The sequence below is a fragment of the Saccostrea cucullata genome, unplaced genomic scaffold (assembly GCF_032062105.1).
Source record: "Saccostrea cucullata isolate Sc308-1 unplaced genomic scaffold, CSIRO_AGI_Scuc_v1 ctg106, whole genome shotgun sequence".
NCBI lineage: Eukaryota > Metazoa > Mollusca > Bivalvia > Ostreida > Ostreidae > Saccostrea > Saccostrea cuccullata.
In genome coordinates, this window is record NW_026927985.1 from 162,510 (window position 1) to 188,811 (window position 26,302).

At 34.2% G+C, this 26,302-nt stretch overlaps 1 protein-coding gene across 3 annotated transcripts in view; it reads right to left on the bottom strand.

Moving 5' to 3' along the window:
• Positions 1 to 6,862: 6,862 nt before the first annotated feature.
• Positions 6,863 to 26,302, bottom strand: part of LOC134276086 (huntingtin-interacting protein 1-like) — a 45,304-nt gene continuing 25,864 nt past the window's right edge. Inside the window, exons 18-33 of one of the 3 annotated variants that reach the window (XM_062758370.1) lie at positions 22,442 to 22,480; positions 21,803 to 22,045; positions 21,287 to 21,449; positions 20,825 to 20,914; positions 20,644 to 20,730; positions 20,216 to 20,323; positions 19,811 to 19,876; positions 18,863 to 19,041; positions 18,354 to 18,443; positions 16,436 to 16,498; positions 15,798 to 15,898; positions 13,597 to 13,826; positions 13,386 to 13,447; positions 12,304 to 12,417; positions 11,506 to 11,573; positions 6,863 to 7,239 (exon numbers count right to left, since the gene is read on the bottom strand). In XM_062758370.1, the coding sequence (XP_062614354.1) occupies positions 11,541 to 11,573; positions 12,304 to 12,417; positions 13,386 to 13,447; positions 13,597 to 13,826; positions 15,798 to 15,898; positions 16,436 to 16,498; positions 18,354 to 18,443; positions 18,863 to 19,041; positions 19,811 to 19,876; positions 20,216 to 20,323; positions 20,644 to 20,730; positions 20,825 to 20,914; positions 21,287 to 21,449; positions 21,803 to 22,045; positions 22,442 to 22,480 (1,668 nt within the window). In that variant the 3' untranslated portion in view covers positions 6,863 to 7,239; positions 11,506 to 11,540. Of the gene's footprint in view, positions 7,240 to 11,505; positions 11,574 to 12,303; positions 12,418 to 13,385; positions 13,448 to 13,596; positions 13,827 to 15,797; positions 15,899 to 16,435; positions 16,499 to 18,353; positions 18,444 to 18,862; positions 19,042 to 19,810; positions 19,877 to 20,215; positions 20,324 to 20,643; positions 20,731 to 20,824; positions 20,915 to 21,286; positions 21,450 to 21,802; positions 22,046 to 22,441; positions 22,481 to 24,415; positions 24,554 to 26,302 lie in introns of all 3 variants that reach the window. The other 2 variants (XM_062758368.1, XM_062758369.1) reach the window with 2 other exon arrangements.

A 26,302-nucleotide genomic window follows, 5' to 3' on the forward strand; every position in this document is an offset into this window, starting at 1 on the left:
TTTACTGTGTATTTTTCGTTAGGAGTGTTTTAAAAGAATTCTGGTATTGGTAGTGAGATTAGTAAATATTAGCTGCAGATCTGTAGCGTTATGGTTTTATATCAAAAAAGGTGCAATCTACGGCGCAACATTTTTTGCGCACTTTTGGAGAGAATTTCTCCACTTTCTATCATTGGTCAATTAACTACCATTCACTCCCTAAGTCTAGACACATTCTGCAGCCAATATGTACATTTTATCCACCTCCCAACCCTTTATAGTTGTCTCTACAGGCAATAAACTCGCTTGAAGTAAATTTTCAGCTATCTAACAAATAAGAAGACGGTACGGTTTGAGCTTAATAGTGCCCTAAAAATTTAATGTTCTTAAAAAGTTATGAAATTGGCTTTAACAATTGTTGAGTAGGTGAATATGATAAATCATTAAAAAATATGGCATGAAGAAGAACATTTCTTGAAATATGACGTCATTAATTTGGTATATTTTTAAGTTTAATGCAGAAAAGCTTCAATATGACTCGTTTTTCTGCTAATATTCCTTTAGAAAATAGTGTCTGCCACCGTCGCCCGCCTTAATTTTTGGATATATTGTGCAAACAGCTATGAAAAATCACATATCTCAAAATCTTTTAGGGCGACGGTGGCAGAGTATGTTTTCTGAAAGAAAATTCCACTGAAAATTGATGTCTTCTGCAACTTTTTAAGAAAATACGGGAAAATGCACAAGTTAATTACGTCACAATTGGAATTTAGGAGGTCATTTGAGAAAAACCATTTGTGTATTCTTACTACAGAGAATTCCCAAGATTCAGAAAGAATGAATTTTAATTTCTTAGGGCACTTTCATATTTTAGAAAACATATAGGGCTTTATTTGTATTGAAACTGTACCTTCTTCTTTAATCAAGCGAGTTTATCACTTATAGAGGCGACTATAAAAGGTTGGAAGATGGATAATGTATACAGATTAGTTAAGTAATGTGCCTAGAATAAGGAATTAAAAGGTAGTTAATTGACCGATGCTGGATAGTGGAGAAATTCTCTCCAAAAGTGCGCAGAAAATATTGCGCCGTAAATTGCACCTTTGCATTACGGGATCTGTAGCGTTATGGTCAAAGACAAATATATAAAACCATAACGCTACAGATCTGCAGCTAAGGAAATATAGGCTCATGTCGCCTCTGTATTATGGTCTGCAGGGCGATACATCTACCCCATCCCTAAACACTAGAATCACAATAATCATAGATTAATTTAGATATATATTGTAATGTAAAGATTAAAATGGGTAGCCAAAAAGGTTCCAAATGACGTACTAAAGTGCACTCATTCTTTACATTAACTTCCAGTGCACGTGCTCGACATTGTAAGTGCAAAAAGGTTAAGAAAAGTAACATCGGTAAATAACTTATTTCTCGTTAGTTTGAGGGGAAGGGTAAATACTTGAATCACTTTTTGTAATCATTTGGGTATGTTCTTCATCATATGATAGATTGAAAACATTCTGACAAAGCCTTCTAAAAATATTTACAAAGGTGGAAAATTGACAAAAAGTAATAGAGTTCATTTGCCTATATTTTTTTAAAATGTGGACTTATCTAGGAATATTAGCATGATTAGTGACGTTAATGTTTAACAGGAACAAATTATTTATTAATATTGCAATGTCTCCGTTGCTTTAGGTTTTAAGTTGATCAAACTTACCTTCACATGAACGATAGTGTCCCCTTAAAATAAAGAACCTACATTGCTTGGGCGTCGGATCCGGGGGGAGGCATACCCCCCCCCCCTTTGCAAAGATAGACATAATATAGGCATTGAAGATTAAGGCACTGCCCCCCTTTCAACAGGCACGTTGCAGTCTTGTAAAAGAAGGGCAAGTTGTAGTGTTTGGGAAAAAGTTAGACCCCCCCCCAATAGGATTTTCAGATTTAGACAACAATGGTCAAATATTTCTTTTTTCCATCAAGTTTTTTTTCTCAGGTTTAAATTTTTTTTCTCTTTGAATTAAGTTTGTTCAAATCATGACCACTGGGGGTAGGGTGGGACCACAATGGACGATCAAAGTTTTAAATAGGAATATATACCGGTATTGGAAAAAATCTTCCAAAATGTTCCTTCTCAATAGCTGAAATACCATGATAAGGGAAATTTGTATATGGAAGCATCTGCAGATGATTTAGATTAAAGTTTGTACAAATCATGACCCCCAGGGGTAGGATGGGGCCATAATATACTATCAAAGTTATACATAATGAATAAGGAAAATCTTCTGTAGGGAAAAAGTCTGTCTGTCCGTCTGCCTGTAAACTTTTCACATTTTCGACTTCTTCTCCAGAACCACTGGGACCAATCTCAACCAACTTGCCCAAAGCATCCTTGGGTGAAGGGGATTCAAGTTTGAATATTTTGAAATTGCTTTTTAAACCCTTTTACCCAATCATGAATGACCTTTTGATGGCAAATTTAAATTTGGCACAATAGACAGTTCCATATTGTCCATTACTCATCTCTCCAAAATACTGTGGTATGTAACATGCGCAGATCATGATTAAGCAGAATTATTTCTGAACTGAGTCATGATGACAAATCAATGAATTACAGTTTACAATCATACCATTCTAATTAAAATTAGATCGTTGATCCGCTCCAGTTAGATCGCTACGTTTGTGTAGTGATCTAACTGGAGCGGATCTAAGATCTAATTTTAATGTGTAGCGATCTAACTGGAGTGGATCAAAGATCTAACTTTAATGTGTAGTGATCTAACTGGAGTGGATCAAAGATCTAACTTTAATGTGTAGTGATCTAACTGGAGTGGATCAAAGATCTAACTTTAATGTGTAGTGATCTAACTGGAGCGGATCAAAGATCTAATTTTAATGTGTAGCGATCTAACTGGAGTGGATCAAAGATCTAACTTTAATGTGTAGTGATCTAACTGGAGCAGATCAAAGATTTAACTTTAATGTGTAGTGATCTAACTGGAGTGGATCAAAGATCTAACTTTAATGTGTAGTGATCTAACTGGAGCAGATCAAAGATCTAATTTTAATGTGTAGCAATCTAACTGGACTGGATGAAAGACCTAATTTTAATGTGTAGTGATCTAACTGGAGCAGATCAAAGATCTAATTTTTATGTGTAGTGATCTAACTGGAGCGGATCAAAGATCTAATTTTAATGTGCAGTGATCTAACTGGAGCAGATCAAAGATCTAATTTTAATGTGTAGTGGTCTAACTGGAGCGGATCAAAGATCTAATTTTAATGTGTAGCGATCTAACTGGAGTGGATCAAAGATCTAATTTTAATGTGTAGCGATCTAACTGGAGCGGATCAAAGATCTAACTTTACTGTGTAGTGATCTAACTGGAGTGGATCAAAGACCTAATTTTAATGTGTAGTGATCTAACTGGAGCGGATCTAAGATCTAACTTTACTGTGTAGTGATCTAACTGGAGTGGATCAAAGACCTTATTTTAATTAGAATGAATTGACACACTGACTGCAAACAAAACCACTCACTGGTGCATTTCACAGGTTCAGACAGGTACTACAGTCAAACTTGTCTAATCAAGATGTGGTGTATACTGAAATCTTTCCTAATACAATCTAAACCTGATGTTTCATTCAATAAATTTCAATGTTTATAATTTTGTCTGGAATGATGTCTATAATCTGGCCTTTTTTTTCTGGAACCAGTTGTACATGTATCCTGATAAGACAAATTTAACATACTACATTATTCTGGACTTACTAGTATTCTCGCCAGTGACCTGTATAACTTGACTTTTATTGTTGTTCATGTGTAAAACAAAATTCACAAGGTTTCTAAGATGTCATATTTTAGCATAAACAGCAAAATAAGAAATTTTTATTTCAAAAATGAAAAGTTCCAATATAAAATTTGATTACAGGGTAGTTATTTATAATCATCAAATCTGCATATTTATTGATATTTCAGCGAGTTTGTCAAAGGGATAAGTAAAATTGATTCATCTGAGGGTACAAAGGTGTGGTTCTGATGAAATACAAAAAAGTTAATATTAAACACATACACAAAGATGCCTGACACGTTTCGATCTTCAATAAGATAAGATAACTTTCGTCTGGGTCCCAGATGAAGGGAAAAAAATATGATTGAATGAAAAAAATTGATTACACTTTATTCACCAACTTTTTCATGATGGGGACAAAATATAAAATAAATGTTCATGTAATAGTTGATAGAAACATAACCTATTGTAATATAAATATCTGCAAAGACCACACATTTTTTGCCAAAAAAAAAAACCAATTTAATAAGGGAGCCGACTGGGGGTTTATTGTGTGAATTAACACCATACAGTTGAGAAACTCTTTAATTTAATAATATATGTTTCTTGCTATGAATTCAGTGAACTTGCCAAGTTTGGGAAAAATCTACCATCCAGGTATTTGTAATATAAGGGACCATCTAAAAATACGGGTACATTTACTAAAGAAATATATAGGAAAATGCCAATTTTTTGCACTGTAAAGCAAATTATACAAAAACTACAATAGACTTTTTGCTCAAATTCATATATATATATATGATGAGCAATACTATTTCGTATATTATATGCAATAAACACAAAATCATAAATTCTTGTTTCCACAGGGGGCATCTTAAAATGCCAAAAATTAACAAATTTTCCTGTGTTTATTAAAAATATGACGGAAACAAAGAATTCACATAACAAAAAAAACCCCATGATCTAGGGATTCTCAAATTTCTATTTTTAAATTTCAAGAGAATATATATAATACTTTTTCTTTAATAACATTTTTATTACCCATTCTTTAAGAGTTTCAGTTTATTAAATGTCAAAAACACACCATTACAATGTCAATCTACCTATCAGTTGAAAAATCATTTTAAAAATCAGTTGTATAAAGTTGTAATTAAATTTTTCAACCTTGGAAACCCCAGTCAGCCCCCTTAAAATTAATTTGTTAAACTGTCTCTTTCAGATCTAGAATAATTAAAAACATATAACATTCAAAAAACAGGAATAAAATACACTGTACTCAAAAAAAAATATGTACATGTAATTCATTGACTATTCCTTTCTTCTTTATTACATGATAAAACAATATGTTATATTGTTTTAAAGTAAATAAATAATTCATTGGGCTCTTTACAAAATATAAAGTACATGCAAATACAATTCATAGAATGATTATAATATCAATTTTCATGAAAATTATACAAGCACAACAATTAAAATAGTTTTTAAAGAATCAAAAAATTTTAGTTCAAAAATTGAAATTGAAAACAGTAAGGATATTTCATTAAAAAAAATTTAAATGATCTTAAAGTGAATACATTAAGAAAATGCCCCTTTTTTTAAAAATCTAAAATTGTTTGATACTTATTTGATATTTGAATTAGTTTGGACCAAAATCAAAACTGGAATGTCCTTTAAAATACAGCACTTGACACAGCCATAGAGGCAATCTACTATTGTATAAAAGCTGCTTACTCCAGTGGTTCCAAGTCAAAACAAAATGATTTTGTATTATTATATATAATGCTTTCAAAGCAAAAGAATTATTCTTTTTTAATTACAAGTCAATCTTCAAGTCCTTAGGAAGAAATTGTACTGTAGATAAAAATATCGCACATTGCATTCCTGTATAGTATGTCTTTTCTAAAATAAAAAAAAAAACTTTTTTTATATCAAATCAAAAAAATATTCTCTGGTTTATTCATATACAAGAGACTCAAGGGTGTAACCTGTCACTGAATATAATACAAGAATCCAAGGAAGTATGCAATAAAGAAAAAAAAAAAAGACAATTTGCTAAATAAGAATTTCTAAGATTTAATGCATTCTCACTAAATAATCCATTGAACCCTACCCAACACCAAAAACCCCTCAACAAAGCTTCATGAATTTCACAAATTTGAAAGAGGCAACCCTTGCTAATCACAACCATACAAATAGTTTTCTAGCTAAATAGTACAGTGAAGAAAAAAATATTTTCGATTAGTCCCTCCCTGAAACAATAAATAACCTTAGACCTTAGAACCATGGAATTCATAATTTTGAAAGAATCTTACCACAAAATTTATAGTAGTTTGCTCTCTTAACATCAAAGTAGAGAAAAATAACGTTTGAGGCATTTTATCTATGTTCATGAGAAACCCTTTCTAGTTTCGAAGAAGGACCCTTGTTCAATAAAACCATGCACTCAATCTGTTTAAGATACATCTATACCCAGGAGAAGAGTTAAAGATTTTCAAAGAAATAATGCATTTTTCCCTATTTTGATTGAGTTCCACCCTAACATCAAAACCCCTGGCCTGGGGGCCATAAAAACTAAGACAAGCTCACTTTTGATCTCAGTTTCACTATTCCACAATGGCATTCCTTTGGAAAAAGTGAGACTGAGATCACATGAGCTTGTCTGAGTTTTATGGCCCCCAGGCCAGGTTTTCTATTCCATAACTGCGAAATTCCGTGATTTAAATTTTATCACTTTTTTAATTTCCAGATCCTTTGTTCAGTCAAACATTCTATTGAGATATCCAATGTGCTCAGCAAAGTTATATATGGATGACCCGTTTCAATTTCCAAACTTGTGTTTGTTTAAACATATAATTAAAATAAATTTGAAGCAATTAGTAGAATACATAAAAATATTTTTTGTGGTTCAAATACAACATGGAAGTCTTCTTAGACAATAAAAATAATTTCCCAAAACAATGAATAAACTTTATACTTTTTAGGCTTTTAGGCTATAGCAAGTAAGATAGTTTTAAAAAAAGAACAATATAAAGAATGAAATTTTTTTCCTTTCTTCTTTTAGTCCTCCCCCCCCCCCCCCCCCCCCCGACTCTTCTCAGTCTTCTTTACTGACCATTTAGAATATGGTACATACATCCTATATACATGTATATGCATGTAACAATATATACCAACATTTTTCAAGGAAGTCTATCCTTTATTTACCAAACAAATGTCTTTCTAGGTTAGGAAAAAAAAGTTTAAAAATTTAATATTGAAATGAGTAATGATAAAAAAAGATATGCTTTGCCAGTTTAAACAAATACAGAAATGAGAATGAGTTTACTTGTGCACAATTAAACTAGCTTTTATTCAGCTGGATATTCAAGTGGATTTTCTTTTTTATTCAGACAGTATGATTTTTCACCAGTCACATCCCATATAGTGACATCTAGATTCAAAAGACTCTCTTCTGTCAAGACTTCTGAAAAAAAAGAAAATAAAAAAACATTATAAAAAAGTATTCTTCATTGTTCAATTTATTTACTTAATGGTCTTCTCTAAAAGTCTGTCAATATACTTATAGGAAAACCAAATTCATGATTTTGAAGGTCTTTCAAAAAGTCAATATATCTTTTATAATTTAAGAATATTTTACTCATGACATTACCAGGGTATCAAAAGGCAGTATATTTTACAATAACCACACACTCTTCATGCTGACTGGGCTCACATAACACTTAAACTGTCATGCATTTTCTACCCAAATATTGCATTTGTTAAAATTCTTTTTCCAATAGTGGCCCTTTTATAAACTTTTTATTATTCAATTCAAATAAAACCAAATAAGAATGAAGACACATTTTTTAGATCATTTATAGTTGTTCATGCTTGTTACAAAAAAGGACTTTTTCTTCAACAGAATATCTGCTACTAATAGCAAACATTAATGACACAAGCAGACCCATGCCTAATGCTACATCATGTAATGAATGGCTAGTAAAACAAGAGGCACTTGAGCTATATTGCAGTCCACAATAAGTCATTTGATTGGAACAAATGAATCTCAACTACATGTACCTGAGGATACTTTAAAATAAACATGACTTATCACAGCTTTACTGTTTTGCAGAGGATTTTGAAGAATTTTCCTACGTATTCATACATGTACAATTTGGCCCATAGCAGCTCCCTCCATTACCTCAAGGGATCAAGAGTTGAACAATCTTGATCTACATGACTAAAGATGCTTCCATATGATTTTTAAAAAAATATTTTTTCTTATGTATACGTAAATTACACTTATTCGGCTCCTCGCTTGTCCTGGAAGGGGGTTGGGGGGTTGCAATTGGTTCATGATTTGAACAAACTTGAATCCATAATACCTGAGGATGTTTCCATAAAAAAATATGACTAATCATCACTATGCTGTTCCTTGCAAAATGATTTAAATTTTTTTTTTTTTTTACTTTTTCTTACATAATATTGATTGCCTATTTTGGCACCAGTGTGGTGCACAGTGTGATCCACGAAGGAGGAGGGGGGAGGCATAATTTGAAAAATTTAATCTACACTCCCTATAAATGATCATGGCATTGCTGTTAAATTTTTTTTCTTTATTACATTTTCAACAAAGTTATACAGTTACTGTAATTTATTTACTGAATAAAAGTGATATTCTGTCTCGATGTGAAAGGAAATTAATCAAAATGAAATCCCTTCACAGTGTGACAAATATCAGAAGTGCAGTAAAACTCTTAAGATTTTCCTTTCCATAATGAAGACTGGAGGAAATACTCCTTGACCTGTGATAAGATGGAGTATATTAACCATTCTGACAGAGAATAAAACTGTTTCATTTTTTCTGGCCCAGATGAGAAAAATATTTTTTAATGACTCCACCCAATTTTTACTACTTCTTTTAAAACTATATCCCCTTGTAAGAGTATGTTGCCTTTCATTGAACAAACTTAAATTCCCTTTACTCAATGACACTCTGTACTCTGTACTCTTGTAGTAGTAGAGGAGAAGATGTAAAAAGTTAAAATTCTCCATAGATTTCTATTGATTATTTTGTGCATAATATATTTTACAATGTCAAAAACTATGTGAAAAACAAGATGTGTTTGTGAAACACTGCTGCCCTCGTATGGCAACATAGCGAAGGTTAATGAGAAAGCAGATCAAATATGTTGGTACCTAAAGTAAGCCCTTTTCACAAGAAATACAAATGTGAAATATAAAACCCAAGCACCACCTGTTCAAGGATTATGACCAAGGTTGACATTTTTAAAGGTAGCACAAACTCTGGGGTCAAGGTCAAAGGGTCAAGATTGTTGATTCTAAAGAAAGGCCTTGTCTCAAAGATTACATATGGGAAGTATGAAAGCGCTGGCCCTTACCATTCAAAAAATATGGCCAAGGTTAAAGTTAATAAAAAATAGGTTAAACTCCAAGGTCAAGGTCAAAGTTCTTGATATCAAATGAAAGGTCTTGTCACAAGGATTAAATATGTGAAATGTGAAAGCTCTAGCCCCAACTGTTCAAAAGTTTTGGCCAAGGATAAAGTTTGTAAAAAGTAGGTCAAACTCCAAGGTCAAGGTCAAAGTTGTTGATTTACAATGAAAGGTCTTCTCACAAGGATTACATTTTAAAGTAAGAAAGCCCTAGCCCTTACAGTTCAAAAGTTATGACCAAGGTTAAAGTTTTTCACAAGTACGGAAATCTCCAAGGTCAAGGTCAAAAGGTCAAAATTGTTGGTTTCAAATGAACTGTTTAAAAATTAGGGCCAAAGTAAAAGTAAGGAAATTTTGGGTAAAGGTGAGTTAAACTGCAAGGTCAAAGGGTCAAGGTTTTTGACATCAAATGAAAGGTCTTGACACAAGGATTAAATTCGTGAAGTATGAAAGCCCTTGTCCTTACCCTTCAAAAATTATGGTCAAGGTTGTATTTTTAAAGTAGGTCAAACTTCAAGGTCAAGGTCAAAGGGTCAAAGTTCTTGGTATCCAATAAAGTGTCTTCTCACAAGCACTTACCATTCAAAAGTTATAGCCAAGGTTAAAGTTTTCTCTTAAGTACAAAAATCTCCAAGGTCAAGGTCAAAAGGTCAAGATTGTTGGTATCCAATGAAAGGTCTTTCCAAAAGAATACATATTACGACCAAAGTAAAAGTGCAAAATTTTTGTGTAAAAGTGGGTCAAACTTCAAGGTCAAGGTCAAAAGGTCAAATTTGGTGGTACCAAAAGAAAGGTCTTATCACAAGGAATACACATGTGATATATAAATTCATAGCTCCACTAAATCAAAAGTTATGGGCAAGGTTAAAGTTTTTGCCGACAAACAGACAGACAGAGAGACAGCTAGACAGAAGAACGGACATGACAAAAACTATATACTCCCGAAACTTCGTTTCTGGGGGCATAATAAGTTTACCTTTAGTGCTAATTTTAAAACTCTAATTCAACAGTGATTGGGAAGGCCAAAATGATCAATGGGACTATGGCGCAACTGTCAACATTTTTGATGGGCCATTTTGAAAATGAATGGGCCATCAATATAATCTGAAGGGCCATTTTAAGAAATAACAAAGTGACAAACAAATATGAAATATGAGAGAAAACACATTTTTAATTAACCGAATCTGATTTTTAACGCATGAAATCAGCAAATTTAAAGGAACTTGCTTAGAATATAACTGACCTGTATTTTGTGTTAAAATTACGACAGTTTTGGAAAGGGAACAGCCCTACCATACAAATGAATGAAGTATCGCTTCGTTTAGCCGGAAGTACTTTTTGACAGGTTTCAACCAATGAGATTTGTTGTTTTAAATTGACTGCATTTAAAACGAAAGTAAAACAAGAAAAAGTCCTATGCAAAATATTTCCAATTAACATCGTTAAAAATTGAATGCGCACCTTGGCGCCATATTGATTGATTCAATGCGCCATTTTTCACTTCAATGCGACTATGGCGCATGGCGCAAGCCCTTCCCAATCACTGATTCAATGTTGACAATGAAGGAGTACTTTGGAAACTATAAAATTGACCAATTTAAAAAAATCTAGCTTTCTCACACGATGTAAATAATTTCCTGTTGAAAGGCATACTTCAGGTTCATAAAGTCTGGCTTCCAATATCATTTCAATAATACTAAAATATTTGCTCATATTCTGAAATAGGTGGTATGAATGTGCATTTCCTGATTAAGAATGCTTTTTAAGGGGGACAAAATCTATCTTGCTGTTTACTGGTTAAAGTATATTTTCTTCTGCTCTATTTTAAAACTCATCTGGAAAAAGTGAGTCAGATCCAGCATCTGAGGAATGTTTGATTAAGTGTATCCAAACATTATTAATGCAAGTTTAGTCACACTAACTTACGTAGTACCTTGAGAATTGACTTGCTCTGAAAACTTTTTACCTGATCTGTCATAAGGAAAATGAAGGTAAAAATTAGTATTAATTGTGTGCTTCTCTAGATGCAACATCCATGAAAATCTGGTCCAGCTAGGACCTATAGTTCCTTGAGAATGAGACCTGCTCCAAATCCTTTAACCTGTTCCAAAAACTTAAACCTGATTTTAACACACAAAACTGGTAATTCTTATGGAAAATGAAACATCTGACTGTTACAACCTGACTGCTACTATAACACATACAGGTACTTATAGATATATCATCCATGCAACTATGATAACAATGTAGGAATAACAAAGGTTCTGAAAGAAAACCACATTCAAAACTTTAACCTGGGGCGCTGACTCCATCGCTGACACGGAGGATATTAGATAAGCTCCCCCAACTCTGTTGAGGTGAGCTAAATCCAAACAGAAAACAAAAATACGTAATCAATATCTCAAATAAAACACATATGTGCAACTATTGCAATGATTTTCTGTAATTCTCATTTTTGTTGTAGCTTATCTTGCTTAACAAATCCCTCAAAGGAAATAACCTAAAATTATGTCCATAGGACATGAAAACCCACCATTAGAACACTATATAATTTTACTTCAATGAAAAAAAAAATGAAAACCAGCTGGCCCCATGCCTGAAGTATCAGATAACTTGAAAACTGTACCAGAAGATTTGTAACATAAAATCCTTCTGCATTGTCACTTTAACTAAAATAAGTCTAAATTATGGCTTACTATACACTGTTTAATAAATTTGATAGCTAACTGCAAAGGATAGAAGAGGTTAGGTTTTTATTATAATTAGACTACAGTACTCAACGATCATTTAATAATATTCATTTAACAAAAACTTGTTGATTCTCATCTCAAAAACCAACTACTAACCTCTGCGATGTTGATCATAAGAGACATCATTTTTATCTCTGTATCAACTTTAGAAGGTGAAAATGCTAACAATTCAGGAATTTTTATTTAAATATTTTGAAATTAAATTTTCAGGACATTGTGGTCAAAGTTACACTTATATTATTTTTTCCACCTGATTACAAATTTTCTAAACTCATTAGCATCACCCCACCTGAGTGACTGGTTCACCAATAATGAATGGCCATCCCTCCTATTTTTTCTTACCTCATTCGTTTCCCATCCTTCACTTTCCCCAGCCAGCTGGTAGTGTCTTTTTCTCACTTGACCTAGTTTATATCTCTCAGTCTCCAGTTCCTTTTCAAGCTCCAGAACTCGAACCTAAAATGAACAAAAACTGATCAGAACTTTATCATAAATCATAATATAGCAAATTGATATTAATTTTGTTGATCATATCAGATCTGGTAGTGTCTTATTTTTCCAATCATTAAGAAAGACTTGCCACATAAGGACAGATGATACAAGCAAACAAACAGGAGGCCCATGGGCCATAAAGCTCACCTACATCAATAATATCCTGCTGTTCCTCATCAACAGAATTTTTTATTTATTTCTTATTTATACAAAATTTTATTCACATAACACAGAATTTTTCTATTAGACATTCCTACAGATGTAGCCCAACCCTACCTCTCACGGTCATTATTGAAAAAATTGAATCTACACTACCTCAAAATACTTCTTTATCAATGTAACTGAATGTGGCTTTGCTGTTCTTGGGGAGAATATTTTAGAGAATTTTTCCTATGCTATTCTATATCTTAAACTCTGAAACTGACCCACCCACCTCAATGGTCTTGATTTGTACAAATATGAATCAACACTATCTAAGGATGTTTCCAAATCAATGACTAAAATAGCTTTACTATTCTTGAGAAGAAGAATTTTGAAGATTCTTATCTACATATTCCAATGTAAAAATTTTGATCCCCCATTGTGGCCCTACCTCACCCCTAGGGGTTATCATTTGATCAAACTTCAACACTTCAGTTTTTTCTGAGTAAATTATGTAAAACCATTGTAAAATCTATGTGTCTACCTATGTAAAATGTTGATTGCCCATTGTGGCCCTACCCTTACTCCTGAGGGTCATGCTTTGAATCTAGCATTAGTCAAGAAGTTTTCATATACCCGGTAAGTGTCAACATTTTTGGCATAGTTCTTCTTGAGAACAAGCAAATGTTTTTGCTTATTGTAAGATTCATCTAACATGATTATAATTTGAAGAGATGTGTTCATAGCTCCATGTTTAAGCATTTCTTGTCTTGCAGCAGAATATTTAGTACCTGTGACTGCATCTCCTCTTTTTTTGCTTGCATCAAGTTCAGTTTTGTAAAATCCATCAGGCCTGTAATTAAAATGTAAAATGTAAGTAATACCTCCAATAGCTCACATATTTCAGATCAATTAATTTCAGCCCCCGTTAAATTTTGCATTAGTGATATTTCATGTATCAAATTTTTGTGTAATCATAGGATGATATTTCTTTTTTCTCACTTTGTTCTTCAATGATCTGTGCAGCTTCCCGGGCAGATCCTACCACTTTTCCAGTGCAGCTTGAGACCCCTTTGGAGGCCTCGGACAGCTCGGAGAGTTTTTTGCTCTTGCGGTCAGCCTTGACCTTTGAGGCCACCACTAGCTGAGCAGTGCTGGCTGCTATCTCATTGGAGCAGACAATCAGCTCCTCAAACTTTCCTTCTCCTTTCACAACTTTATCTGCAGCATCTCTGAAACACACAGAAAAGTTCTTTGTTTGTTCAACTGAAAATTTATCTCATCTCATAACTAATGTACTATAAAGATTCTAATTTTTTAAACAGCATTATAACACATATATTTTTATGCTTTTAAGAAGTTATCTTGTCTAAAATGAACATGTTTTCAAGGGAAAGAATTCAAACTTCAATAGGAAAGAAACAATGATTATGAAATTTACATTTTGGTTCCCCTTTAACAATAGATGTTACCTCAAAACTTTGTTGAACTTGGTTCAACACTTATAGGGAAGATTCAGGAAGCTAAAAATGTTTAAAAGTTTACGACTAAAGCATATTGCTAGATGTCAGACGAGGGCAAAAAAGTTAGCAATATGTTACCTGATTGACTCAGAAGACCTAAAACTATAGGTTTTGATTTGCCTTTAACACCTTTGAAGGAAATCCATTCACAATATTTTGAGACATTCTGTAATTTTTAAGGCAGAGATAACTAGATATCATTGAGATGGTAGCCATCTCAAAGGGCCCCACTTTTAACAATGAACATGAAAATTAACATAGCTGAAAAGGGTTTATTATACCCCCCACTTGAAAAGTGGGAGGGTATACTCTAATCGGTATGTCCATCCATCGGTCCGTCTGTCCGTCCGTCTATCTGTTACGCTTTGAGGTACCCATCTCTTATCCCCACATAGTAAAACATGGACTTTTCCATTATAATCATATGGGAGGCGGGGGATATCATTTAGTAAGCTCATTGCTCACAGTACCTCTACTTTTGAAGGTGTTTGAGATTAAAGGGGACAAAAAGTATTAATCCCTGAAAAATAATACAATAAAAAAAAAACTTTAAGAAATTTATCCTCTATGAAAAATGTTGCATATCCTCTACCATAATATTGGAGGAAAATCACAAATGTTCCATATCCAGTCAATTTGTTTGAGGCTGAGTGGACTTAAGGGAAAGAAATAATGCAGCAAACAAAGACTTTAAAAAGAGAGGCTATTCTTGACCTTGACCTTGAAACTTTGTTCAAGGTCACTGCATATTCACTGACCAAAGGCACTCTTTGAGTGAAGTATGAGCAACATTGGACTAATAGGAGAGAAAATATGCTCCGAACAAGGATTTTCACATAATTCTGCTATGACCTTGACCTTTGACCAAGAAACATGGTTCAAGGTCACTGCATGCCGGTTACCCAAAGGCACTCTGTGGGTGAAGTATGAGCCAGATTGGGCCAAGGAGATAGAAGATATGCTCTGAACAAGGATTTTTCATATAATTCTGCTATGACCTTGACTTTGACCTAGAAACATGATTTAAGGTCACTGCACGCTGGTTACCTAAAGGCACTCTCTGGGTGAAGTATGAGCCAGATTCGGCCAAGGAGAGAGAAGATATGCTCCGTCAAGAATTTTTCATATAATTCTGCTATGACCTTGACCTTTGACCCAGAAACATGGTTCAAGGTCACTGCATGCTGGTTCTCCAAAGGCACTCTGTGGGTGAAGTATGAGCCAGATTGGGCCAAGGAGAGAGAAGATATGCTCTGGACAAGAATTTTTCATATAATTCTGCTATGACCTTGACCTTTGACCCAGAAACATGGTTTAAAGTCACTGAACACCAGTTCTCCAAAGGCACTCTGTGGGTGAAGTATGAGCCAGATTGGGCCAAGGAGAGAGAAGATATGCTCCGGACAAGGATTTTTCATATAATTCTGCTTTGACCTTCACCTCTGACCTAGAAATATGGTTCAAGGTCACTGCACACCGGTTACCCAACGGCACTCTGTGAGTGAAGTATGAGCCAGATTGGGCCAAGGAGAGAGAGAGATTTCAGACGGACAGACGGACGGACAGCTGGATGGACGGACGGACAGACTTATCACTATAGGGCGCCCGCCGAGCGGGGCCCTAATAACCAATCACAGTACCAACCCGATGATTCTCATAAAACACAACACTAACACTTACAACAGTGAGGTGGCTCCCCAGCCGACGGCTTTAGCAGCGGACAACAAACCCTCCGTCCACCTGTGATTCTTCTTATAAAACTCCTTAACACTAGATGTACCCTACAACAGAAGAGGAAAGTGAAGAATTCTCATCACTGATATTTTCTGCTTGATTGATTATAATGAAAATATGAATGTTACAGCGTCTTTTGTGAAATCTTTTTGTATTTGAAAGGAGTTGATTAAATAAAGTATGTTCAATACAAGGGAAAAACATTTATAGGTGTCCCACAAGGGTCATATCTAATAGGCATTCTATAAAAGTCTTCTTAGATTTTATTGATATTGAGGATAAAAAAATGAGGTAGATGATTAAGAAACAATGAAACCATTTGGAGCACATTGTAAAATGAGGTTAAACTGAAAATCTAATTTTTGCAGAAACAAGTGTTGTCAATGGCAGTTCCTATGTCATTGCTCTGTTTTAAAGAAAATGTTATAAGCACCCTCTTCTCATAAATGCAATCATATGACTTGAAAAAGACATTTTCTTAATATTTCAATCAATGAAAAGTATTAAACAAAATATTTCAACCAATGAAAAGTATTAAACAAGATCAAATTGTTTTCTCTTTTCTACAACCAAGTTTAACTTACCCTTCCCTGTGCCACGATTTCTTTTTGCAGATCTTGTGATTTGACAAGAAGTACTTTGATAGCCTGAATAAAAAAAAAAACATTTTCAGGTTAATTTATTATTTACACAGCACACTTTAAAACAATTTTCTTAAATAAATCAGAGTTGGGTAATATTGTCAGATTGAAATTCTAGAAATTATCTTTAATTTGATTTAAATCTTAATTTAAAAATGGAAATGCTAAAAAAGGGTCAAATTTACAAAGGTAGTCTCATAATGCAATTACGAGGGGTGATCAAAAAGTTCGCGAACTATCTCTATATCTACAAAACCACAATTCAGATTAGAATAAAATTTGGTACACACATAGCCATACACAAGTTCTATTAATAGCATATGTTGAATAAAGTTTTTCTCCTTGTTTGTGACGTCACAATGTGAAAATGACGTCACTATGTAGGTCACTTGTTACGAAAAATGGTTGTCTCAGTCGAACTCGTTCAACAAATGATTGTACAATTTATTGTATATCTTAGAAATCACTATGCAGTATCATAAAATAATTTGTACATGGTTTATTGAGATAAATGACTTCCTATAAATTTAATCAGTGATTGGATTGATCGTTTTAGTGAAGGAAGGCAGATGGTTAAATATGACACTTGTCATGTTGCCCAGTGAAAGCAAGTTTGAATAGATATGTGTTTTTAATTAAGCAATTTGCTATCAAAGACCTCCAATTTAAACTTTGAAAAACAGTTGAATATTTGAACAATAATATAATTATTAAATACCTAAGATATCGTTTACTTTAGATTTTAAACATATTAGATATGAGAAAAAGGAGGCACCCATTCTCTATCCACCTTGAATAAACGTCTCTCCCGAGACAGAAGATTTGTGTTTTAATGGTCGCCATGCTTATTTTCGGAAAGGATATTATTACGCACCCATTCTGTTGCAGAGATATGACCATTTCTGACAAAAGAAATGTTCTTGTTCTAAAAATTAACTTACATGGAAAGAAATATAAAACTCTGAAAAATCTTTCAGCTTTTGTGACAGAACGCTACGGAGGGGGTCACGTGACCGCCAATATCACGTGATTCACGCATGCGCAGAACGGTGGTTGATGTGCATTAAAATCGGAGAGGATTAATTTAAAATATAATCAATATTAAAACCAAATATTGTTTCTTTTATGGAAGTTATTCTATTAGTTCGCGAACTTTTTGATCACCCCTCGTACATTGTGTTACAATTGGGGTTCCTCAAGGTTCAATTTTAGGCCCAGTTTTTTATCTTGTACATAAATGACTATCCACAATCACTGAAACACTCTCTTGTAAATATGTATGCAGATGATACCTCACAAGATGTAACTGATAAGTCAGTAGAAAACATAGAATCAAAAATGTGTGAAGATCTGCAACGGAGTATATGTTGGATTGAGCAATCCAATTTTTAAAAAAATTAGTTTGTTTAAAAGTATTCAACCACGAAACTAGGCAATGGGTGATATCTAATCACACGTCATGGTTTTTAATTTTTTTTATCATGTAGACTAATAAATTAATCATCTTCCCTTGGGAGAGGGTGTGACCCTTCATTTGAACAAATTTAAATCTCCTTCACCCAAGGATGCTTTTTGCAAGTTAGCTTTAAATTGGTTGAGTGATTCTTGATGGGGAAATTGAAATGTGAAAAGTAAACAAATGACACCCGGAAGATGGATGCATGGCTGTCTTCAATCTGAAAAGCTCACTTGTGTCTTTGCCTCAATCAGGTGAACTACCGTTTGAATTAAAAATTAGTTTGGATCAGAAATGACTTAACGTGCCGGGTTAATATGGCAGGACTATATACTTAGTAAAGTACCAGTTATCTCAGTGAGACTTTCTGGACAAAATGTCTGTATGCTATAGTATAAGACTGACCTTCATGAGACCGGTACAGGAATCTAGAATACTCTCATTGACAGTCAGCTCTACACCTGACATGTCCTTCCTTGTCTGGTGGAGCATCTCCTGCAAACAGTCAGAGAAAAGACTAATCCCAACAGGATTACTTTCTACTGGATCAGTTTAAACACATTATATATCTACATTTACCATACCTGTTATATTTTATGTAAAAATATGGATTTCAATGAGATAAATAAATGGTTAGACAAAAAAAAAATTCCAATATCAAGAAACCAGTAAACAAAACAGAACTTCTCTGAGACTTGTTAGATTTATCCTGGTAATGTAACAGGAGGGAAGAAAATGTATGGCTCAACCGGGATGAAATGGGACCCCTGCATTCCAGTCAGGTGTTCTACCAATAGCTATCCAGGCCGATATCCACGGCCCCAACCATTACAGTTACTGTGCACTAAAATCATTGTTATCTTACAGTATAAAAACACCTCTTTTCACTATGTTCTAAGGTTATATAAGCAGACCTCTATTTTCTTTGCTGCCTGCTCTAACACAACATGAGTGGAGTTCATCTCATTCTCCACAAGGTCTCCTATCTCCTGCTCCTTCACATCCACCATCTTGGGAACCAAGTCTTCTGCTAGCTTGATCAGCTGCTTTACTTTATCTGTGGATTTCTCGACTTCTGACTGAATAGATCCACCTGTGTTTTAAAATTATTCATTTGTATTCAAATGTGATTCCAATTACCAGTAAGCTGTATACATGGTGTCTGTTTCCAAAGCCCTCTTATTTACTCAACATTAAAAAATTAAATTGAAATCTTTTGTCAACAATTTTTATTTCAAACATCTTGGATGTTTCCACATAAGTTTCAACTTTTCTGGTCCAGTGGTTCTTGAGTAGATTTTTTTTTATTTAGTATCCCAACCTTTTTTGCCTTTTCTTGATTATCTCCCCTTTTTAACAATTTAAAATCCCCTTTATCCAAGGATGGTTAGCACCAACTTTTGTTAAAAATTGGTCCAGTGGTTCTTGAGAAAAGGACGAAAAAGTGAAAAGTTTAAAGATGGGCAGACCTATAAAGACAGATGGACCAAATGTGGGACAATGGGTAATCAGAAATCTCATTTGAGCTTTCATCTCAGGTGAGCAAAAAAGACATCATTCATAATTTTTCATAGAAAAGATTTTCATATGTTCTTTGTTTTCATTTATATCATTTCAGCTCAATAAATCAGAAGAAAATAAAATTGTTAAAAGTTGATTACAACTATAATAATTTCAATACAGACAATTGACAAATTTCGACCACAAGTGTAGAGCTTATTGAGCTTTTGACTCATATGAACTAAAAATATTGAAAAGCAATCTATTATACTTCAATTATTTTACCAGTTAAAAAGTCTCTCGCATTGTTATAAAAAGTTAATAGTTTAAGAACAGAATTAGTTCTTTGGGCAGATACCCACCTTTTGATACAGAATTCAGAACCTCTAGGCCACTCTCTCCAGCCGACAGACAGGCAGACATCAAATCTATAATTATTCGAGGGGGAAAATCCATTGTTATCATGTTAAAATTACACATTCTAAAGTTCAGAAACAAAATTCTCTTGTTTTGTAAAAAAAATAATTGGTCAGCAATATTATTCTCAGTATGTGAATTTTTCTTATAGCAAAGCTTTTGTCTCAAATATTACTCTGAATTCATAAAATCACAAAAAAACTTGTTAATAATGTCTTTTTTTCCTATTTTGAACCCATTTTTCCCCCCAAGATTGATTGATCATTACATCATTTCTCTTACTGTTCATAGAGAACAGATTTGCTTCATTTGTTATCTATCATCATTCTATCGCTATATCTGAAGTGTACCTTCTGCAGCCTCTAGCTGAGCGGAGTGGGAGGTGGCGATTCCATTAATTACACAGTCACTCATGTTATGGCTAAAGTTAGTGATGGTCGTCAAGAGAGCCTCCAGATCTGAAAAATAAACAGCCATAAAATGACAAGAAAGGTAAAGAGGGGCTTGATGATATAAAATACCCCAGGATCAAGTAATTCTCTGAAGTGATGACTAGTAACTCAGTCTCCATCTGGACTGGTACTCTATACAAGTGCATGGACTTTATTATATCACCATCTCATACATATGCATGAAAGTTTGTTTTGAATGGATTTGAGTAAGGAATTTTTAAAGTTGTAATGTATTTCTCTTTTTAAAGTTGTAATGTATTTCTCTTTGTCTACAAGTGCAGTTTTCACTGTCTGGAAGAAAAGACAGAAAACAAAAATACATGTACCTGTTTGGTTTTGTGTGTATACATTTTGGGCTGTTTTGAGATTCTCAAGGGAAGAGAGAACAGGTTCAGCTCTCAGCAATAGGAATTCTGAAAGTACAAATCATTCATATAGTCTATCTCATAGTAACTCATGATCAGAATAAATTAAGAACAGAACTTTTCTTTTTATTGATCTTTTTACCTGCAGTACATCTAACAGGAATATGTGTTGGGTTTTCCACCTGCTGCATTGCATCACTAATGAATTTTCTACCTTCATTCACCGCACTAGCTGCATTTTGGGAAAAAAGAAAGGCAATAGTACATGTACTACATTTAATTCACAGAATATTTCAGAATAACACAAGAAAATTGTGGTGACAACTAAATACATGTGTACTCTAAACCTCATGAAAATGAGTATTTTTTTCAATAAAATTCACATGACAATGACAATATAAATGTTTAGAAATGTTCAACATTGGGTAATTCGACCCATTGTCTAACCCAAAATTAATTTTTATTTCATTTAGAAGAAGACAGGTTTCACTGTAGAAGCACCAGTAAAAGCAATATGTCCCCAAACTTTGTTTGGGGGACACAATGGCCAATCTTTGTAATATAATGAGTTATCTATACAAGTTGTCAGATGATGGAGGCTCACCAATGAGGTCTTTGTGGAGCTGACTAAGGTTATCTTGGAGCCTCTTCTCCCCGGCCTGTTTGTCAGTATCCAGCTGATTGAGACGACGCTGCAGATCTTCTATACACTCCTTAAGCTGAGTCTCCATTTCTTTCTTCTCTGATAACGTATTCTCTAACTGGTTCTGAGGAGAATTTCTGCGCATCAGTTTCACAAACTTTTTTATTTAACAATTATTTTTTAAATTTCCCTTGATGTTATAAATGGTAAGACACACATCTTCATTTTGTGTGTTTATTACAATATTGTAAATCCCTTTCATCCTAAATATTGGCAAACAAAACTTCAAGGAAGGACCCTAATGCATGAACTCCCAAAGATTATTCAATGACTTTGTTGCCAAAACAAAATAATTAATATTAGTTTTTGAGAAGTTAATGTACCTGTAAGTGTCAAATTGATTTTTGCCAAAAATGTAACAATTTTTTCTCTCTTATGTGCTAATAGTTCTACCGTAATCATTAAGAACTATCAAACCTTTAAGCTATCAATCTCATTCTTCCTCTTGATCTCAGTGGTTGTCATCTCATCCTTCAGAGATGCCAGCTGACCCTGCACATTCCTAATCTCCAGCTGTAGGGCATCTTCAGACTGGTGCTTTTCTTTCTCGAGGGCCTCTAGTCTAGCCTGGAGACTCTCACATTCCTCCTCACTGCTCTGTAGCTGGGACATCAGGTTAGCTTTCGTGTCTCCTAAGGTCTTCACTTGGTTTTCCAAATGCTGTATTGAGGAATACGACTAGGTTATTATTATGAACATGAAAAGTAGTTACAATTACAGTATTGAAACTTTGTCATCACTAATCATATTTTAAATATTTTACATTTCCAAGTGACTGTTAACCTTAGTTGGATATACAACAGACATTAACAAAAGTTGGAAACATGGGATGCATGGGAAATAAATTTCCCATATCTCTATCTGTACAGTAGTTAATGCCCCTGGTGTACCCATAAACTAGACAGTGATTCTTTAAGTCAATCAAGAATCAAATAAACCAGGAAATGATTTTAAAATCAAATATTAAAAATAAATATAAAAACTCCTAAACTGCTCACACAAAGCATCCCCAGAAATAACTTGTATTACTTATGTGTCTCTGATTACAAAACTTACCAAAATGTGCAGTTGGTCACAATCTACACTTGGTGGGCTCTGTCAAATAGTACATACTCTTTTAATAAATGTGAGTCTTTGTTGTTGGTTGCATGATGCTCCATGATTACATGTACATGCCATACTCACACTTCTGTTATTGTTTCTATTCTCGGGATATACCACAACAGACAAGTTAAATAGCATGCTGTATGATGCACTCTTACCTTTCTTGTGTGTTTATACTTCAAGTTGAGTTTCTTTTCACCTTGACTTAAAGACAGCTTATAGCTGCTTAATGTATGGTTTTATTTTGAACATTTTAAAATCACCATTCAGCATCCTTATAAAGCTAAATTTTTAGGTAGTATATACACCATCTTTAAGTTACCATAAAGCCATTTCTTCTCCTTAAAGTCTCCATAAAGGTGACTTAATTAAAGATACATGGAGTTTAAGTGCTTAACAATGGTTTCTTGCCAATTCTATATTAACATGAAATTTTTTAGTAATCTTTCCTACCTGAGGATTGGATATTCCTAAGGCATTCATGGCAGTGAGCTATAAGGTACAAAATTTTACAAACACTCTGTTTGTTCAGAAGCAAGCTATATTACTTCTCTTGTTTGTTTAGCAGTTCAGTGTCTCAGTAAACTATTATTACTTACTACTTGTTTGTTTAGCAGCTCATTGTTTCAGTGAGCTGTATTACTTAATGCTTGTTTCAGTTGTTTGTTTAGCAGCTCAGGTTCTCAGTGAGCTGTATTACTGATCTCTTGTTTGTTTAGCAACTCATTGTCTCAGTGAGCTGTATTACTGATCTTTTGTTTGTTTAGCAACTCATTGTTAGTGAGCTGTATTATTTACTACTTGTTTGTTTAGCAGCTCATTGTCTCAGTGAGCTGTATTACTTACTACTTGTTTGTTTAGCAACTCTTTGTCTCAGTGAGCTGTATTACTTATCTCTTGTTTGTTAAGCAGCTCATTGTCTCCGTGAACTTTATTACGTACTTCTTGTTTGTTTCGCAGTTCAGGTTCTCAGTGAGCTGTATTATTTTGTTCAGCAGCTCATTGTCTCAGTGAGCTGTATTATTGATCTCTTGTTTGTTTAGCAGCTCAGTTTCTCAGTGAGATGTATTACTTACTCTTGTTTGTTAAGCAGCTCAGTTTGTCAGTGAGCTGTATTTCTTATCTCTTGTTTGTTTAGCAGCTCAGTTTCTCAGTGAGCTGTATTACTTACTATTTGTTTGTTTAGCAGCTCAGTTTCTCAGTGAGCTGTATTACTTACCTCTAGTTTGTTTAGCAGCTCATTGTCTCAGTGAGCTGTATTACTTACTGCTTGTTTGTTTAGCAGCTCAGTTTCTCAGTAAGCTGTATTACTTACTACTTGTTTGTTTAACAGCTCATTGTCTCAGTGTTCTGTATTACTGATCTTTTGTTTCTTTAGCAACTCATTGTCTTAGTGAGCTGTATTACTTACTACTTGTTTGTTTAGCAGATCATGGTCTCAGTGAGCTGTATTAATTACTCCTTGTTTGTTTAGCAGCTCAGTTTGTCAGTGAGCTGTATTATTTTGTTCAGCAGCTCATTGTCTCAGTGAGCTGTATTACTGATCTCTTGTTTTAGCAGCTCAGTTTCTCAGTGAGCTGTATTACTTACCTCATGTTTGTTCAGCAGCTCATTGTCTTAGTGAGCTGTATTACTTACTACTTGTTTGTTTAGCAGCTCAGTTTCTCAGTAAACTGTATTACTTACTATTTGTTTGTTTAGCAGCTCAGGTTATCAGTGAGCTGTATTACTTATCTCTTGTTTGCTTAGCAGCTCAGTTTCTCAGTGAGCTGTATTACTTACTATTTGTTTGTTTAGCAACTCAGTTTCTCAGTGAGCTGTATTACTTATCTCTTGTTTGTTTAGCAGCTCAGTTTGTCAGTAAGCTGTATTACTTATTTCTCATTTGTTCAGCAGCTCATTTTCTCAGTGAGTTGCATTACGTACCTCTTGTTTGTTCAGCAGTTCGGTGTTTTGAGCGGTCGCCTCAGCCAGCTGTGAGGTGACCTCGTCAGCACTCTGCTGAAGACTATCTTGAATGATCTTTCTCTCATTCTCCATTCTCTCCATCTGAGATTTGGACTCCTAATGCAAGAACATGCACATTAAGTGGAGGACATTTTAGTCCAAGGTAGTTAGTTTAGGCTTAGGGGATGATCAAGATACACTTACAGCGCTATGACAAAAGTATTCGCGATTTTTACGCAATGGCGTCTTTCTTGCGCTGCGCCTCGCTCGGGGAATGGGAAATAACTCTAATTAGATGCCATGTTGACAAACGAAATTTTTACAGAGTTGTCTTCACATCGGAAGTGACGTTATATGTAAGTATTTTTATCGTCTGCTGTCTTGGATTTTATGTAAACACACAGATATTACGATGGGTAGGAAATCTACAGAAATATCTAATGATGTCAAAAAATTAATTGTGGAAATGAAAAAGGAGGGGCAAAAAACATCAGTAATTGTGAATTTATTACAAATACCTGAGTCAACCATCAGATCTATTTGGAAAAAATATTTGTCAACTGGTGAAGTCAAAACATTGAAAAGAAAAGGACGTCCTCGGAAGCTGTCAAAACGAGATCAGAACTGGATTATTAGACATACTAAAACTAACAGAGGACGGGTTTTAAAGGATATTACTAATGAATTTAATGAAAGCAGGGATGCTAATGACTTTGTTAATCCACGGACAGTCCAAAGATTTTTGCGTGATCATGATTATAAGCGAAGAGTTGTTAGAAAAAAAATGGTCGTTTCCGAGATCAACAGAAAAAGGCGTGTTGCATGGTGTTTAGAGAAAAGGAAACTCACAGTGAATAATTATTGGAATACAATTATATTTTCTGATGAAAGTCAGATAGTTTTAGGAGAGAATCATAGAGTGTATGTGTGGAGAACATCTAAAGAATCGTACTTGCCGCAGTGCATGTGCCCCCCTCGGCAGAGAAGGATTTCGGTAATGGTGTGGGGATGCATCACTTACCACGGGGTTGGTACACTTTGCATGGTCAATGGAAATATCAATGCAGTAAAATACATATCCATTTTAGAAGATCAACTTTGGCCCGTAATTGCCCGACATTTCCTCAACAAAACCTATCGTTTTCAAGACGACAACGCCCCCGTCCATAGAGCTCGTATTACTGTAGATTACAAACAACAAAATAATATTCCTACAATTGTATGGCCAGCTCAATCACCGGACATTAATATCATAGAGAATTTATGGCTAAAAATCAAGAGAACTCTGCAAATTCGAGCTCCAAACATAAAGACTCCAGAAGAATTGTTCGATGCTATTTTACACATCTGGACTTCCTTCGACGAAAACTATATCAAATCCTTGTATGAATCTATTCCCCGTCGACTATTAGCAGTAATCAAGTCTAAGGGCCACCTCACCAAGTATTAATAAAGGTAAGTCTGTTATTTGTTTCACAATTTATTGTTTATTTTTACGAAGCGCATCGTGTTTACGTCCGCCATTTTGAAAAATCGCGAATACTTTTGTCATAGCGCTGTATATGCACATGTCAGGTTACACTAAAACATGCTTGCAACAAGTGCCAGGGGTGGATAACTGCTTTGTTATAAACACAATTCATAAATTAATATTCCTCAAGTTCACAATATAATTAGAAGCCACTTGGAATTTAAAATCATTTTCCTGTAAGAATCAATTCGTTTCAAGCATTTTCTCTTTGTATAAGCATGTCTTATGTTTAATATGTTTACTTTTTAAAACACATTTTCTTTTGGTTTATAAAAATCACAAAAAGAGGAAAAAAAGGGGGGGAAGAAATTTTCATTTGATGATGGGTAGAATTG